This window comes from Malus domestica, chromosome 11, assembly GCF_042453785.1.
Source record: "Malus domestica chromosome 11, GDT2T_hap1".
Lineage (NCBI taxonomy): Eukaryota > Viridiplantae > Streptophyta > Magnoliopsida > Rosales > Rosaceae > Malus > Malus domestica.
Window position 1 is genome coordinate 6898937 of NC_091671.1, and position 18561 is coordinate 6917497.

At 36.0% G+C, this 18561-nt stretch overlaps 4 protein-coding genes across 19 annotated transcripts; 3 read left to right on the top strand and 1 right to left on the bottom strand.

The window, feature by feature from the left end:
• Window positions 1–450: 450 nt before the first annotated feature.
• LOC114819543 (cyclic nucleotide-gated ion channel 1-like) lies at window positions 451–2445 on the top strand. Its single transcript, XM_029088631.2, has 4 exons — window positions 451–749; window positions 866–977; window positions 1613–1861; window positions 1966–2445. The coding sequence occupies exons 3-4, from the start codon at window positions 1625–1627 to the stop codon at window positions 2443–2445; spliced, it is 717 nt and encodes a 238-aa protein (XP_028944464.2). The 5' UTR covers window positions 451–749; window positions 866–977; window positions 1613–1624.
• An 835-nt stretch (window positions 2446–3280) lies between these two features.
• LOC108174514 (uncharacterized) lies at window positions 3281–4336 on the top strand. The gene has a single exon (XM_017335567.2). The coding sequence runs from the start codon at window positions 3281–3283 to the stop codon at window positions 4334–4336; it is 1056 nt and encodes a 351-aa protein (XP_017191056.2).
• An 8437-nt stretch (window positions 4337–12773) lies between these two features.
• On the top strand, window positions 12774–16319 carry LOC103447457 (uncharacterized). Of its 16 annotated transcripts, none has more exons than XM_070807665.1 (8): window positions 12812–13015; window positions 13119–13168; window positions 13270–13342; window positions 13930–14008; window positions 14446–14499; window positions 14573–15193; window positions 15297–15959; window positions 16076–16319. In XM_070807665.1, the coding sequence occupies exons 6-8, from the start codon at window positions 14825–14827 to the stop codon at window positions 16187–16189; spliced, it is 1146 nt and encodes a 381-aa protein (XP_070663766.1). In that variant the 5' UTR covers window positions 12812–13015; window positions 13119–13168; window positions 13270–13342; window positions 13930–14008; window positions 14446–14499; window positions 14573–14824; the 3' UTR covers window positions 16190–16319. The 16 variants fall into 16 exon arrangements, with proteins under 16 accessions (XP_028944119.2, XP_028944127.2, XP_070663766.1 ...); XM_070807669.1 differs by having other exon boundaries at window positions 12856–13015; window positions 13093–13168; XM_029088293.2 differs by lacking the exon at window positions 13930–14008.
• A 598-nt stretch (window positions 16320–16917) lies between these two features.
• LOC139189207 (uncharacterized) lies at window positions 16918–17917 on the bottom strand. Its single transcript, XM_070807672.1, has 2 exons — window positions 17331–17917; window positions 16918–17216 (listed from the first exon to the last, which is right to left on the bottom strand). Exons 1-2 carry the CDS (start codon window positions 17874–17876, stop codon window positions 17106–17108), a joined length of 657 nt encoding a protein of 218 aa, XP_070663773.1. The 5' UTR covers window positions 17877–17917; the 3' UTR covers window positions 16918–17105.
• Window positions 17918–18561: the final 644 nt, after the last annotated feature.

The following is an 18561-nucleotide window of genomic DNA, read 5'->3' on the forward strand; positions in this document are numbered from 1 at the left end:
TAAAAATTTCCTTCTTCCTTGATAATAAATTCTTCTTTGGATCTCACATCCAAGGCTCCAACTGAGTGTGACAAAGTTTTATATGAAAATGGCTTGAGCTAACTAGTGTCATTAATTCATGATTGGAATAAATCAGTAAATAGCTTCACAATGATAACAACACACACACAAAAAGCAATAATTAAACAAAAAGCCTTATTAATATTGGATTATGGATGTAGCTTTTTGGAAAGTGATAGTGTTCAAATATAACTCCTTTGAATTAATCATGTACAATGTTTACAACCTAAATAGGGTTTGAGAAAACTCATGTGGTAGGAATCTTAATTTAATTACAATTGATATATATTTTTTTAATCACAGAAAAGATTCTGTATTAATTACTTCTATTCTTATAGAGAGACTAATTATCTAGGGTTTTGTGTTTGCATGTTATGGATTTAGGTACTTGGAGCTTTTTGGTACCTTTTTTCTATTCAACGAGAGGTATCATGTTGGCATGAGACATGTGTAAATCCTAGTATAGATCCCAAGGGATGTACGGATGCTTTGTACTGCGATAGTCGGAGTACTACTGCAAGAAATATAACACTTCTAAATGAGCATTGCCCGTTGGATACTTCAGATGGTGCTTTATCTTCATTTAACTTTGGAATATTCCTTGATTCACTTAAGAATCAAAACACAGAGCAGAAAAAGTTTATAGAGAAGTTCCTTTACTCTTTCTGGTGGGGCCTGCGAAATCTAAGGTTCACAGTATATCCATTGACGATCAACAATTTCTGGAGAATATGTAACAAATACATTTTTTTGGGGTTATCTAATTCTGCAACATTGTCTAATATGTACCTACAATATTTTGCAGTAATTTTGGGACGAATCTGACAACAAGTACGTATGTCTGGGAAAACTTATTTGCAATTCTTATTTCTTTCATTGGCTTGCTACTGTTTTTATATCTCATCGGCAATGTACAGGTTGGTATATACTGAATCTCACAGTTTTATTTTTCAATCGTTTTTCTTTAGGTCCCGTGTCTTATTCAAATATTTGTGAAATGGTGGGTAAATTCAAAATCCAATTTTGTGAGGTATTATTAAGAATAGTACACTTTTTAAATATAGGTACTATTATCTTTTTATTAAATTTTCGATAAAACAGAAAATTTTAAAGAATTGTAATATCGAAATCGTAAGAATTAAATCCTTTAAATCATGCTGCATTCAATATTTTTTACATATTTAATATATCTACATCATAGATTTTTTTTGTCGATAATCTACCTATATCATAGATAAACTGTGTTTAGCTACCTATACTATAGATATTTTTTGCTTGTGATCTACCTCTTCAAAATTAGTTGTATTAGATTCTATCTTAAATATGTTTCGCTTAAACTTTTGTGTAGTCTTGTTATGATATAGATATGTTACAATTGGACTCAAATTAAAAAAGGAGCTTCGATTTTTGGACCTGAACTTAAATGTGCCATTTCAAATTATATAAGATACGTAAGTTCTTTGGTGAAACATACCTTTCTAGTATGTAGCTAGCTAGGACATAGGAGATCATGGATCGAGCTTATTAATGAATTCTACTTGTGGTGAGGCAGACTTTAATACAGATGGAGGCTACAAAATCGGAAGAGACAAGACGAAAGATTCGGATAAAGAAAGTAGATGTACGCACGTGGATATCCGTATATAAATTCCCTGATAATATCAAGAAAGAAATCGAGAATAGCATAGAGCAAGCATGGGTAAAAGACAAATATGCTGATGTCCACAACCCATTCATTATTCTTCCTAATAAGACCAAAGACTCTGTAAAACGCCATCTTTTCATGGATACACTTAGAACAGTATGTTCTTCAAGAATCGATCTCTCTCCATTTATTAATTGCTTCCATTTTTACTGCAATGTTGTTCTGATGATATATGTCTGTGTGTGCGCGCACGTGCATAGGTAAAAGTGCTTAAATACATGGATGAATATGTGTTGACGTTGCTGTGCAACTATCTAAAGCCAATGACGTACAATGAGAACAGCTTTGTTTTTCGAACTGGAGATCCACTCGATTGCATGGTGTTCATTATCGAAGGGACAATGTGGACCTACGCGGCGAGTGATAGTCAAGTTGGGCAAGGAATCTCATCAACGGCCATCAATCGCCTCGGGAAATGTCACTTTTACGGGGAAGAGCTTCTCGATCGGGCATCAGACTGGTTCACCGAACTTCCAGTCTCCAGCAAACATGTCAAAAGTCTGACAAAAGTAGAAGCATTTGTGCTCATGGCCAAGGACTTGGAAGCTGTAATCTCCAGATGCCCACTACAGTGGGAGAACGGCGAGAAGAAGGGTTCTCAAAAGGTGAAGGGCATGGCAGCTTCTACCATAGCAACAGCATTCCGTCGTCATAGAGAGCAATCGAAACCTTATAAGTAGAGTGCTTGATGTTAGATATGTTTTGAGATCAATAAGAAGACCTTAGCACCAGTGGTTTATTGTGGTTTATAAACTTAGGCGGCTTCTACTTCACACGATGAAATAGTCTTTAACCCCATGTTATAGAGAGATTTTTCAATATGATTAGTACACGAGATGGTACATCATGTGTCATTATAAAAATGATAGGATATGTGTGCTAAAAGGTTAATAACACAAGAAAATATGAAAGTTCAAAGGAAGATACATAAATTTGTAAAATAAAGTGCATGATCTCTTCTTAAATTAGAAAACCAAGGCATCCCAATTGTGGGAGGATAAAACCTAATTTCGACTCATGGGCCGATCATCTAAGGAAAAAGAGTTGTGCAAAATAAAAAGCCCACAAGAAATAAGCACAAGGGTGCGTGCCGAGGTAACTACCCCACTACGGAAGAGAAGTGGGAGAGGAAGACAGGTCATGGGACTTGTTCCCAAAGCATGTAGTGATATGACGATGACCACTAAGGAAGTGGGGAAGGAAGACGATCGCGGTACTTGAATCTCAAGTACAAAATCCTATAAATAGGGAGAGAAGCAAAAGAACCAGGTATGTGAGGAGTACCCGAGAAAATCCAAAGAATAGAAATCAATTAGCTGACTTGAGCGTCGGAGTATCTTTTGCAGGTACTCGCGCCAGACTGCGGAGGAAGATTATTTTGGGACATCTCGAAGAAGGATTCGGCGAACGTGAGGATTGCGGTCAACAAATCTGTGGAGGTATTTCTTCTTGTAGGAAATTTCACTCTAACAGTTGGCGCCGTCTGTGGGAACGCAACAAAATCAAGCTATAAACATGACTGGATCCACACAAGAAGTTCCAAATCCTTCTGAAGATACAAGGACTCGATCGGTACACGCAAGGTCTCAATCCCAAAATATTGAACCTTGTCTCGCCATGGAACAATTTAGAAGGCTAACGAGGGAATTGCGTGAAACAAAAAAGACAGCAGAGGAGGCGTTGAAGAAGGCTGAAGCGAAAAAGGCAGTAGAAGGTGCAACCGGCACCAAGAGACAACGTGCAGAAGAGGAAGATAAGGGGGGCAGCTCTAGTAGCGCGCCATACAGTAACCGTGTTGAAGTGACGAAAAATCAGGGCGAAGAGGATCACAGGGGAAAAGGATCGAAAAAGGTAAAGGATGTTGATTTGCGAGAACAAATTGAGAAGATTGTGAAGGGATACAAGCCCCAGACCCTGGCAGAACTTGCCTTGGAAGCAGCCAGAGGGATTCGCAAATCGCCGTTCACAGAGAACATCCTGAAAGCTAAAAAACCTGCCAAGTTCACCCAACCAAAGTTTAGGCTATTCGAAGGTGCAACTGATCCCGTCGAACACATTTACCACTTTCAACAACAAATGGCGCTTGAAGGAGACGATGAGGCCCTAATGTGCAAGTTGTTCCCCTCAAGTCTTTCGGGGTCATCGTTAACTTGGTTCAGGCAACTGAAACTGAGGTCTATTGGAAGTTTCACAGAGCTTTGCGAAGCATTCATATCCCAATATGTCTGCAATCAGAGGCCAAGAAAAGATATTACGATCTTGTTCAACACCAAACAAAATGTTGGTGAGAGCCTCAAAAGCTACATGACTAGGTTCACCGAAGAGATGTCCACCCTAGCAGAATGTGATTCCCACACTGCGTCTTTGGCATTCCGAGAAGGGGCGTTGCCTGGAACAAAGATGCGTAGGTCATTGATCGAAACGCCACCACTGGACATGAGGGAGGTGATGGCCCGAGCTGATGGAATCATCAGATTAGAGGAAGAGGAATTTATCCAATCAAAGCAGGCCACCGCGACTATTGTTACATCTCCAGCGGGCACTACCACGAAAGATTTGAGTGGGTATTGAGAAAAGTCATGGAAAACAAAAAAGATTTGAATGTAGGGAAACTTGGACGCATATGGGAATGACCATATGAGGTGACTGAAGCTTTCGGAAATGGAGCTTATAAACTCAGGCACGTAGAAACAGGTCAGTATGTGCCGCACCTATGAAGGGCAATTCATTTGAGAAAGTACCACATTTAGCTTCTCGTGTTTATGTTTTCCGTATTTAAATTTCTGTTTCTAGCAATGTTGAAGGGTAAATCCCTTATTGTCTTCCTTGCATGTCAAAGGGGATGTCCCTGGATGTCTGTTGACATCTCTTCATTGTATGATAAATAAAGTTGCACTTTATTCGAATCTTAGACTAAAGTCTAAAGCTGAAGAGTATAAACCAAGGGATGATGATCGAATCAAGATCGGATGGGCAGAGACCCAATCAAGATCGGAAATCTAAGATCATGTGGGGAAAGAAAACCCAAGATCGGATGGGCAGAGACCCAATCAAGATCGAAATTCTAAGATCGAGTGGGAAAAGAAAACCCAAGATCGGATGGGCAGAGACCCAATCAAGATCGGAAATCTAAGATCGTGTGGGGAAAGAAAACCCAAGATCGGATGGGCAGAGACCCAATCAAGATCGGAAATCTAAGATCGAGTGGGAAAAGAAAACCCAAGATCGAATGGGCAAAGACCCAATCAAGATCGAGAATCTAAGATCGAGCGGGAAAAGAAAACCCAAGATCGAATGGAAAAAGACCCAGTCAAGATCGAAAAGGCTTGGTGAAGAAACTGAGCAGGTGAAGTGAAGGAAAATAGGGATGGAGGAACTCAAGGTAATGACATATAAATATATACGCATACATGTGTAGAGATATATGCAAGTATATGAGAAGTAAGTGCAGAGATTTGCATGTCGTACGCAAAGGTATGCCTGTGTTGTGTGTAAAAATATGCCTATATATGCCAATGTACCCAGATATTTGTGCATATATATATATATATATATATATATATATATATATATATATACATATATGTGTGTGTGTATAGGTAGTCTGGTTAAGGAAGTGATGTCTGCAAGTCCAGGAAAATATATATGTAGATAGATAGACAGGTAGCCCAAGGATGTGATTTATGCAGGAATATACATAGACATATAAGAGAGGGAAAAACAAGTGTGTCAGTGTATATATATATATATATATATATATATATATATATATATATATATATATTGATATATTGATATATGTATACATAGGCGTGCATATTAGATGTGCAGACTAGGTGTGCAGCCTAGCATTATGGATTATATGCGTGAGGAGGAAACACACATGGTAAATATTTATATATGTAAATATATATATATATATATATATGTGTGTGTGTGTGTATGTAAATCAGATAAAAGTGAATGAAGGAGTGCAGACAAGATGGGATAGAGATCTATATAATAAACACGTACAAGGCGTCAGTCCTCTTTCGTTATGTCAGTCCTCTTTCGTAATGTTCGTAAATCCTCTTTCGTAACGATAGGACCTCTTCCGTGATGTCAGTCCTCTTTCGTAATGTTCATAAATCCTCTTTCGTAATGATGGACCTCTTCCGTGACGTCAATCCTCTTTCGTAATGTTCGTAAATCCTCTTTCGTAATGATAGACCTCTTCCGTGACGTCAGTTCTCGTTCGCCATGTCAGTCATCTTTCGTAATGTTCATAAATCCTCTTTCGTAATGATGGACCTCTTCCGTGACGTCAGTCCTCTTTCGTAATGTTCGTAAATCTTCTTTCGTAATGTTAGACCTCTTTCGTGATGTCAGTCCTCATGTGAGTTCGTAATGTTCATTCGTAAATCCTCTTTCGTAATGTTCGTTCTTCGAAAATTTATTTTTAGAAAAAGCAACTCCCACAAGGTTGGCAATGCTTAAAGTTTTAGTTTGGCTTAGAGAGTACAGTTTCAAGGCCTTATGAGATCGAAAAACTTGGTTTTTCCCTATTTTACATGCGTAAAAAAGGGAAAAAATGGGGCATTGTGGGAGGATAAAACCTAATTTCGACTCATGGGCCGATCATCTAAGGAAAAAGAGTTGTGCAAAATAAAAAGCCCACAAGAAATAAGCACAAGGGTGCGTGCCGAGGTAACTACCCCACTACGGAAGAGAAGTGGGAGAGGAAGACAGGTCATGGGACTTGTTCCCAAAGCATGTAGTGATATGACGATGACCACTAAGGAAGTGGGGAAGGAAGACGATCGTGGTACTTGAATCTCAAGTACAAAATCCTATAAATAGGGAGAGAAGCAAAAGAACCAGGTATGTGAGGAGTACCTAGGCCTGGCAAACGGATCGTGTCAGTCGTGTTCGTGTCGTTTTCGTGTAACACCTGTTATCTTAACGGGTCGTATCGTGTCACACCCGTTATCTTAACGGGTCCTTATCAGGTCGTGTCACTTTACCCAACGGGTAAAGTGACCCGACCCGTTATGACACGTTAAGAAAAATATATTTTTTTTCTTAAATTTGCACATACCACACATTGCCACATAAATATTACTTCAAAACATTAAAACACATTTGTCGTTTAAGTACTACATCTACACTCGAAAATAAGAGCCTAATAAAAAAATAATACATACACTACTAATCTATTACAAATTTTAAATGTGCAAGGATATGCAAAATGAAACAGTTTTTGTTTTCAAGGTTGTGAAATCTTTCTCAAAAGTTTAAACCTCAATTTACAAAATCCTCGATTTACATCGATCATCATGAAATTGCATTGGAACTTTAGCTTGATCTATTGCCTTCAAGAGTTATGTTGATGATGTTTTCAGTAAGGTTTTCCACGTCATAACTATCTTCTGAATAAACTAAGCATAGAAAAAACCAAACATTAAAAATCATTCAAATTATGAGAAGTTTACCAAAATAATTATGAAAAAAAATAAAACAATAGTACTATACCATACTTTTATTAAGTATAAACATAAGATTTTGTGGTATCCACTAGTGTAAATATTTTAAATTGAAGATCGAATTCAATCATTGTATTCATATAAGGTCAAGGAGTGTAGTTGTAAAAAATCATCAAAATCGGAGTTAAATTAACCGTTAAATCGTGATTTTTCGTTTATAACCGTCGAAAAGTTTTGTCCCGTTACGTGCTCTCTGAATGTTTGTTTTTTGCAATTTTTGGCATATGCGATCTCGAAATATATACAAACATGTTTGACGGTTGGATCATTGAAACTAGTTTCGTATAATGAGTATCCCATCAAAACAATAGATTCACTAATATTTAAGAGTTTATTCATACTTTTATTAAGTATAAAATAAGATTTTGTGGTTTCCACTAGTGTAAATATTTTAAATTGAAGATCGAATTCAATCATTGTATTCATATAGGGTCAAGGAGTGTAATTGTAAAAAATCATCAAAATCGGAGTTAAAATGACCGTTAAATCGTGATTTTTTGTTTATAACCGTCGAAAATTTTTGTCCCGTTACTTGATCTCTGAATGTTTGTTTTTTGCAATTTTTGGCGTATGAAATCTCGAAGTATATATAAACATGTTTGACGGTTGGATCATTGAAACTAGTTTCGTAGAATGAGTATCACATCAAAACAATAGATTCACTAATACTTAATAGTTTATTCATACTTTTATTAAGTATAATATAAGATTTTGTGGTATCCACTCGTGTAAATATTTTAAATTGAAGATCGAATTCAATCATTGTATTCATATAGGGTCAAGGAGTGTGGTTGTAAAAAAACATCAAAATCGGAGTTAAAATGACCGTTAAATCGTGATTTTTCGTTTATAACCGTCGAAAAGTTTTGTCCCGTTACTTGATCTCTGAATGTTTGTTTTTTGTAATTTTTGACGTATGCGATCTCGAAGTATATACAAACATGTTTGACGGTTGGATCTTTGAAACTAGTTTCGTAGAATGAGTATCCCATCAAAACAATAGATTCACTAATACTTAATAGTTTATTCATACTTTTATTAAGTATAACATAAGATTTTGTGGTATCCACTAGTGTAAATATTTTAAATTGAATATCGAATTCAATCATTGTATTCATATAAGGTCAAGGAGTGTAGTTTTAAAAAATCATCAAAATCGGAGTTAAATTAACCGTTAAATCGTGATTTTTCGTTTTTAACCGTCGAAATGTTTTGTCCCATTACTTGCTCTCTGAATGTTTGTTTTTTGCAATTTTTGGCGTATGCGATCTCGAAATATATAAAAACATGTTTGACGGTTGGATCATTGAAACTAGTTTCGTAGAATGAGTATCCCATCAAAACAATAGATTCACTAATACTTAAGAGTTTATTCATACTTTTATTAAGTATAACATAAGATTTTGTGGTATCCACTAGTGTAAATATTTTAAATTGAAGATCAAATTCAATCATTGTATTTATATAGGGTCAAGGAGTGTAGTTGTAAAAAATCATCAAAATTGGAGTTAAAATGACCGTTAAATCGTGATTTTTCGTTTATAACCGTCGAAATGTTTTGTCCCGTTACTTGATCTCTGAATGTTTGTTTTTTGCAATTTTTGGCGTATGCGATCTCGAAGTATATATAAACATGTTTGACGGTTGGATCATTGAAACTAGTTTCGTAGAATGAGTATCCCATCAAAACAATAGATTCACTAATACTTAATAGTTTATTCATACTTTTATTAAGTATAATATAAGATTTTGTGGTATCCACTAGTGTAAATATTTTAAATTGAAGATCGAATTCAATCATTGTATTCATATAGGGTCAAGGAGTGTAGCTGCAAAAAAGCATCAAAATCAGAGTTAAAATGACCGTTAAATCGTGATTTTTCTTTTTATAACCGTCGAAAAGTTTTGTCCCGTTAATTGATCTCTGAATGTTTGTTTTTTGTAATTTTTGACGTATGCGATCTCGAAGTATATACAAACATGTTTGACGGTTAGATCTTTGAAACTAGTTTCGTAGAATGAGTATCCCATCAAAACAATAGATTCACTAATACTTAATAGTTTATTCATACTTTTATTAAGTATAACATAAGATTTTGTGGTATCCACTAGTGTAAATATTTTAAATTGAAGATCGAATTCATTACTTGTATTCATATAGGGTCAAGGAGTATAGTTGTAAAAATCATCAAAATCAGAGTTAAAATAACCGTTAAATCGTGATTTTTCGTTTATAACCGTCGAAAACTTTTGTCCCATTACTTGATCTCTGAATGTTTGTTTTTTGCAATTTTTGGCGTATGTGATCTCGAAGTATATATAAACATGTTTGACGGTTGGATAATTGAAACTAGTTTTGTAGAATGAGTATCCCATCAAAACAATAGATTCACTAATACTTAAGAGTTTATTCATACTTTTATTAAGTATAACATAAGATTTTGTGGTATCCACTAGTATAAATATTTTAAATTGAAGATCGAATTCAATCATTGTATTCATATAGGGTCAAGGAGTGTGGTTGTAAAAAATCATCAAAATCGGAGTTAAAATGACCGTTAAATCGTGATTTTTCGTTTATAACCGTCGAAAATTTTTGTCCCGTTACTTGCTCTTTGAATGTTTGTTTTTTGCAATTTTTGGCGTATGCGATCTCGAAGTATATACAAACATGTTTGACGGTTGGATCGTTGAAATTAGTTTCGTATAATTCGTATCCCATGAAGTTCAATGGTGTGTGTGTGTGTATATATATATTTATTTATCAAGTAGATTTAAATCTATTTATTTTGTATGTATAATTATTATAGTTTTTAGGGGTATAAAATTTAATATATATATATATATATATAAAATTATTATAGTTAATTTTTTGGGTATAATTATTATAGTATATATAATTATTATAATTATTATAGTTAATTTAATATATATATATATATATATATAATTATTATAGTTTTTAGGGGTATAAAATTGTTAAATTAATATATATATAATTATTATAGTATTTTTTTAGGGTTATAAATTATTAAATTAATATTCTGCTTATCGTGTATCGTGTTACCCACGTGTATACCCGAACAAACCCGTTATCTTAACAGGTGCTTATCGGGTTACCCGATAACGACCCGTTTCGTTATCGTGTCGACCCGAACACTTGTTAATTTCGTGTCGTATCGTGTCGTGTCGGGTTATCGGGTCGTGTCAGGAATTGCCAGGCTTAGGAGTACCCGAGAAAATCCAAAGAATAGAAATCAATCAGCTGACTTGAGCGTCGGAGTATCTTTTGCAGGTACTCGCGCCAGACTGCGGAGGAAGATTATTTTGGGACATCTCGAAGAAGGATTCGGCGAACGTGAGGATTGCGGTCAACAAATCTGTGGAGGTATTTCTTCTTGTAGGAAATTTCACTCTAACACCAATCCTCCATCTCTTCTTAAGGTCATACACAAGTGGAGACGGTTGCAAGGGGGTGCATATGTTATGGCCCAGCATTTTGGCCTTCGCTTTTGAAAAGCTAATGAGGTGTCAATAGCATCTCTAAAAGAAGATATCAAAGATAAAAACTTGCACGGAAGTTTTATGGTGACACAAAGTGAAGAAAGTCGAGGTTGTCAGAATTGGGTGACATGGAGCACGTGTCATGTGGCCATTGGGCTTCACACGTGAGCCAACCTACTTTGATACTGTGAACAAGTTGAGGTTCCATCATAAAATCAATTGGCAACTATGAGGAGTAGCCCAACCTGCCATTGCAAGGTTTCTCATTTTACCGATGTGAAACTCTTGTACCTTCACATTTTCACAACTACTATATTGTGTTACTAAACAATGTGCTATAACTTGAGTGAATTGGTAAAAAAAAAAACGAGATAATGTGATGGTACCAGCGAAAATTACTCGGCATCATTGTATATTTTCACTGACTGCGCCTCTAATCAGTGTGGACCAGAAAGTCTCTGGCTGCTGCTGTTAAAAAACTTGGGTAGAATAAAACAAGGACTCGGCTTCTACGCAATCACTGATCAATTGATCTCACACTCACAGTGATGAAAATGCAAAAAAGTCCTCGCGTTTTCATCACCGTGAGATTGATCGCTTCACTGATGCTCAATTCTAAAAAGGGCAGTATATCTCAGTGATGAACTTACAGAAGGGTGCATCACGGTGACCTTATTAAAAAACAAACTGATGAGATCGATCAAACAATGAATAACACAATCTGTACAATCAGTTTATAGAAACAGAAGAAGCGTCACCACCATGCATTAAGGTAACCAATCTTTAGCTTTTGAAAAGAAGTGAGGATCACTTTGAGTGGGGGTGCATATAGAGGGCCACCATCTTTAGCTTTTGAAAAGAAGTATTCATTACTTTACTTACCTAGGAAGAAATTTACGGTTTCATCGTACCTGCAGATTCGAAGCTCCGAAATTATGTATAGCATTATGAGTTTAACCTCCAGCTAATCAGGTGTTAATAGAATATAATCTCCAAAGGATACATAAAAGGCAACCTAATGAGTTTGATCAATTTTGTTTAATTTGGGTACATAGGCCTCTAATTAGTCTTTTATAAGAGAGAGTGATGCATTTGATAACTAACTGTGACTACAACTGATACGGTCTACTGGATTGCAAAAAATACGATCAGAGAAGAAAGGGAAGAAACCTGCATTACAAAGTTAATGACGAACAAATGTTCATTAAATCTGTAGAATATTAAGAAAGTTCAACCTCCTCTAGAATTTAAACAAATGAGTAACATCCCTAAAGCTTAAACAAGATCTGACTTCTCCAAGGAATTAGTTGATCAATTGTTGTCCATTCCTAATTAACGGTATTAAAACGAAACTAGTATATTCAAACTTGCACACACACTCGCAAATTCAACTCAACAACTAGTATTCAAATTCAACTCCTCGGTAATATTCTCATGGTGACTCCAAGATTGGTAAATAAAGAAACGATTGAATCGCTAAGGGGGGAGATCAGTTGTAAATCATCGGTGGTCAGAAGCTTGGCTGACTCCGTTACAAAGGCGCTCGCAACATCCACGTGAAATGTAATCTCGCGACGCATGGAATTCGTGGACACTGGACAAGTGATACCTGGGTAATGACTGAAGAACTTTCTTGTGGCCGTGTTCAGTGTTGGCTTGGCATTGTGATCAATTTGCAATACAAGGTTCTTGCAATGAGATTCAGCTGCGTTGTGGGGAAGCAACAACATTTCTCTACATGCATCTGACCGCAACTCACGTACTTCAATTTCCTTCACACTTGAATACAAATTGTTCATGCATCCTATGAGCAACCAATATTTTTATCAAAAGATTCGAATTACTACCGCTATGTGTTATGAAATACGTAAAGTACGAAGAAAATAACAACAGTAACAACAATCAAATCTTATCTTATTATATAAAAAAGTTTTATAAGTTTTAAAATTTCATTACGTTCGCTAAAATAAAAAGAGTAGGCCGGCATAAACTATAGTGCGACAGCACAAATTCCAAATTATTTTAGAACAAAAATTAAAGCTAGAATTCTCAGTGCCTTTTTGGGTAAAGTCGCCAAAGTAAGGACGAGACTTTCCGTTACCCAAAGACTCAAAACCAAACAAGCGTCTCTCTCTCTTCACTCTCTATAAAACAACCAAACCGAGACTCTCCGTTGCCCAATAGCAAAAGTGAGCGAGCCTCTGATCGTAAGCTTCCTGTCTATGTAAGTGGGTTTCTTCAATTTTAACTTTTAGATTTGAGGTTCAAGATCCTAATTCGATTTAAACTTGCATGCTGAAGACTTGGTTCGTGGTTGTGTTTGGCAGATTGAGTTCGAGCTGGGCTGTAAGAAAGTGGTTCAAATTGTTGGATTTGGGTAAGAACCCTATAAACCTGAACCGTAATTGTAGCCATCTTTCGATTTCTAAGTGCTGGGCTTGATTTCTGTGTGTTTTTTTTTATGTGAATTATTTGAAGGTTGGAAAGTTTCGAACTTTTTCGCTGGAATTTAAGTGGGTAAAAGTGTATGAGGAATTGGTTAGAAGAGATTGTAAGTGTATCAGATATGGGTTTTTTAAACCGCATCATATTCGAATTTGTGTTTCTTTTTTGGATTTGAGTTTATATATTTTCAGATCTGAGTTATTATTTATATATTTTCATGATCCCGAGTTTTATTTTTTATTTTTTATTAATATTTAACTAATAGGGCACGATTACAAAAATTGTTGGAAAAGTCATCTGACAAGGTTGAACAGTATTTTATATTGTTAACACGAAAATTATGTTAAAAACGTGAGTTAGCGGAGAGTCCGCAGCATTTCTCTTGTGCTTAACTCTTTTGAGTACAAAACGCCATATTGTGCCCCTATGAACAATGTGCATGAATGCACAGGACCCAAATAATATTTTAGTTGCTGCAGTGTTGCTATATAGGACAAATATATTGGTGTCCTTATCCTCGTACGGCACCTTTAACTTTTCGTTTGCAGTGCCCATATTTTGTAGTGGCACCGAATAATGAGCTCTGTAGAAAACTTCCAAATTTCTTATTCATGATGACGGTAGTATGAGTTTTCTTCTTTTAGTATTTATCTCATTGAATTCATATATAAGTTAGGCTTCATTTCTTTTTAGCGTATAAGCTCTTGTCCCTGCAAAGTGGTAGTCTCAAATCATTCAATCCAAAATAATCTTGCGAGGTGGGAGTTCAGAGGTTAGTGATGTGAACTATTTTGATCTGCAAGTGTGCTTGATTTGTTGTTTTTCGTTACAACCGTACAAGAGTTAGAGAGTTAAGCGGAAATAAACATAAACATAAGAGACCGTTTCCCCCAAGATTGGTTGATTAGTCGTCTTGACTTGAAGCAGGTTCAAAAGATCAACCGTATTTTTTCACTATCATTTTTATGCATTAGCATAACAGGGGATTGAGCAAAAACGAGTGGATGGTTAGAAACACGAACATATGTAAAGAATTTGTAAATCCAACGTGATAAAATGTCTAATCTTGATCATATATATCATGGTTTGCTGAAAATTTCTTTGGAGGATTGATTCCTTTTTTATTTATTTTTTAGTATAATTCTATTTGACTCACTTGCATTTTCTTGTGGTAGTTGGTTATTATTTGAATCTCTATTTCCTGAGCAGGGATTTAATCCTAATTCACAAGTATTCATTTCTTGTTCAAAAAAAAAAAAGAAGGTAATTCTGTCATTTACTGTTGGATTTGAATAGAGGAATGATACTTATTCCATTTCATTATTATTCCTTGCAGTCCATGGAAGAAATATCTGAAAACCAAATTAGCTTGAAGGTGTTGGTGAACAATTTGACCAACAAAGTCATTTTCGCTGAGTGTGATAATGATTTCATTGATGTTCTCTTCAGTTTCTTGACAATTCCTATGGGAACAATTGTTAGGCTTTCCCATCATTCGCAATCCTTTGGAATTGGTTGCATTGACAACTTATTTGGAAGTGTTGAGAGTCTTGATTTACAGCTTTTTCGATCTAAAGAATGTTGAGACATGTTGTTACACCCTCGCAATGAAGCTGAGGATCTTTTGAGGAACCTGAAATTGAAATATGATCAATGTGAGCCCCCGCGGTACTTTAAGTGTTCTAATCGATATTGCCGCAGTTCTGCACAAAGGTTTAGTTATTACCAAAATGTTCATTGTTGTTGTGGGGGTCTGATGAACATGGAGACCATTTTTACAACGGAACAAGCTGAAGGTGGTGGGGTTTTTGTGGAAGGACCAGCGAGATTTATTATTAGTGATGATTTACAGGTACTGCCTCCATTTACTTGTGCAGTATCTTCTGTAGTTTCGAACCATGGACTCACAGGCTGGAAAAGCGTTGAGGAGCTGACTTTTAATGTGGGAGTTGATGAGGTAAATGATGATGTCTTAACATGCAATGCCAAGTTAAAATTTTCAACTTGAACTAAAACTCCAGTTTCTGATCTTCATTTTTTGTTTATTTTTTGTTTTCCAGGTTTTGAATTTGCTTATGCGCTCATTAGTATCAGAGACACCTCTGACTGAAACTCTGCTGAAGGATAAAACCATACCAAACATGGTTGACGAAAACCTTGACCAAGATTTATGCATTGAATATCGAGAGGTGGGAGGAAAAAGGAATGAGGAAGAAGAAAAGATTTCTATCAAACTTATAGTTAGCAAATCTAAGAAGAAGGTTTATTATGCCGAAGTGGGGGAGGATTTTGTTAATTTACTCTTCAGTTTCTTGACTCTTCCACTAGGGTTTGTAGTAAAACAAATGCAACATAACTCTTTGAAAGGTTGCATTGACCAGCTGTACAGAAGTGTCGAAGATCTTGATGAGCAGTACTTCAAGTCATATTTACACAAGACAAAGTTGGTGAGTCCGAAGCTTCTCCCTGGATTTGGCTACAAGAATCATCTTCTGGGAATTGAGGAAGCATCGTATAAATGGAAAGACTTTGTAAACTCCAAATCCCATCATAAAATTGATGATAAAGGTTGTGGATTCTTGAAAGGACCGGCAATGTTCATGGTAACTGACAGTCTCAATGTAAGTCCGATATCTGCAATTGTCGGCATGTCAATTCTATGCGAATTGAACGTACCTGTGACTGATGTTGAGGTACGAGTGGCTCATGTGGGGAAAGAGGAGGTGAGTCATACCATAAACTCTTCTAATCAAAACACTGGTCTTGTGAAAGTGATTCTTTATTTGAGTCTATACATCTTGTTCCAAGGTTGATGCTTTAGACATGTTTCTCATTGCAGGCTATCCGTCTTTTGGTGGCTTCTTTTGTTTGTCCCTCTGCTCTAACTAGTGTCTTCCTTACGAAGCCAAAGCGATTTGGAGATTTACTAGGGTGCCTAAGTTTTCTAATTTAAGAAGAGTATGCATTTTCTGTCACAAATCTATGTACCTTTTTTCGTGCACTATCATCGTTTTGTGTTATATGACCTATAATTTGTGCTGCTTCTAGCATAACTATTTAAGGGATGCATCTTGCTATTTTAATATTCTTGTTTTGTTTTTCTCTTCGTGTTTTGCTTTCGTTGTGAAGCTAGTTACTGATTTCAGACAATTAGGAATCCCGAACACGCTAGTTTTTTTAAGCCCTTTAAGGAAGAAATGAAAAAACTGTGATCGGAGGTCGGAGATGGATAACTCGAGAAGAAAAGAGTTGAATCATACGATGAGAGCCTCTAAGACGAGACTTTTGCAGTTTCAATTTCTTTTCCAGTAAAAAAACAAGTATGGTGGTAGCATCCGCTCTTCTTTGGTTTTCACTTTCTTCTTGCTCTAATGCATATGCCTTGTCATGCCCCGAAGTCAGGCACGTGACAGTGCCACTCCTTATTAAGAGAAGAAAGAAAGCTGTTTATTTTTAAACACTGCAGAAACGTAAATAAAGTTATTGGTAGCCCGAAAATACATCGAAAAATCGATTTTAATTTAACTGCACGTCAACTACGAAGTTATTTTAAATACTATTTTTGGTAAAGCAAATTCACTTTGTTGCCACTCGTCCTAGTTCATGGGTCTTACACCGTCAATTCTCTTGTCCGTTATAAATTTATTCGTGCTCTTAAAAATGTCCGAAAGATGCTATGAACACGTAATGACATCCACCATCTTCTTATGAACACCTATTTGGGTAAACACTACAAATGATAACAACACACACAAAGCAATAATTAAATAAAAGAAACCCAAAATTAAGTCATAAGCATATAACACAAAATACATGAAAGTTCAAAGGAAGACGCATAAGTTCGTAAAAATAAAGTGCATGATCTCTTCTTAAATTAGAAAACCAAGGTATCCCAATTCTCCATCTCGCTTTGGCTTCGCAAGGAAGGCACTAGTTAGAGCAGCGTTGCAAACAAAAGAAGCCACCAAAAGACGGAACGCCTGCGATCAGAAACATGCCTAAAAGTTCAACATTTGAAAATTTTCCGAAACATGAGCAACTCGTACCTCAATGTTTCAGAAACATGCCTAAAAGTTTATTGTCTGAAAACTCACCTCTTCCGCGCTCACATGAGCAACTCGTACCTCAATGTCAGTGACTGGTACATCCAGTTCGCGTAGTATCGACATGCCAAGCATTGCAGATATCGGACTCACATTGAGATTGTCAGTTACCATGAACATCTCTAGTCCTTTCATGAATCCACAAGCTTTAATATCTTCATTGTCATGCGATTTGGGGTCTACGAAGTCAATCACTTTCGCGGGCACGCCAGATATATCTTCATACGAGGATTCCTCAATTCCCAAAGGATGATTCTGATAGCCATATTTAGGGGGAAGCTCCGGACTCAGGAACATTTTCTTGTGGAGATATGACTTCAAGTACTGCTCATCAAGATCGCGGACACCTCTGTAAAGGCGGTCATTGCTACCTTTCATAGAGTTATTTTGCATCTGTTTTACTATAAAACCTAGTGGTAGAGTCAAGAAACTGAAGATTAAGTTAACGAAATCCACCCCGGCTTCTGCATAACAAACCTTCGTCTTAGATTTGCTCACTATAAGCTTGATAGGAATCTTTTGTTCTTCCTTATACATTTTGTCTTCCACCTTTTGAGATTCAATGTGTTTTTCTTCGTCAAGATATTCGATGCTCACATTTGGGACGGTTTTATCCTTCAGGAGAGTATCGGACAGAGGTGTCTTTGATACTAATGAGCAAGGTATAAAATATCGATGATATCGGAAATATCGGTAGTCCAAAAACACGGAAATATCGATGGAAATATCGGGATATTATTGATATCGATAAAAATTGAATAAAAACGACGGAAATTGTAATAAAAACTTGGAAATTTTTATTGAAACTTTGCAGAATGTTTATTTAGTCAATTATCTATTAGTTTATCACAAAAAATTAGAAGGAAATGCATTGCATGATGGATTTAACTGATTTAAGTTGATTATATAGCGAGCTGTCAAACATTGTGAGTGTAGAAAATATGTAGTATTAATGAAAGAAGTTTAAACACGCCATAATCATTTATATATAATGAATTAGTACAATATTTTACACTTTATACATTGCATGGTAAGATACATGAGTGACTTAGTACCACATAGAGTTCCTATGAGGTTCAAAATTTTCACTATCTTCATCATCTCTATGTGTAAAGTAAGTGTATTGTGAAGAATAGTCATCAAATGATAAATCCCCAAAATAGTTTTGCATGTAATTGTTAACATGCCACCCATATGGATCCGAGATTGGTTGACTTTGTCC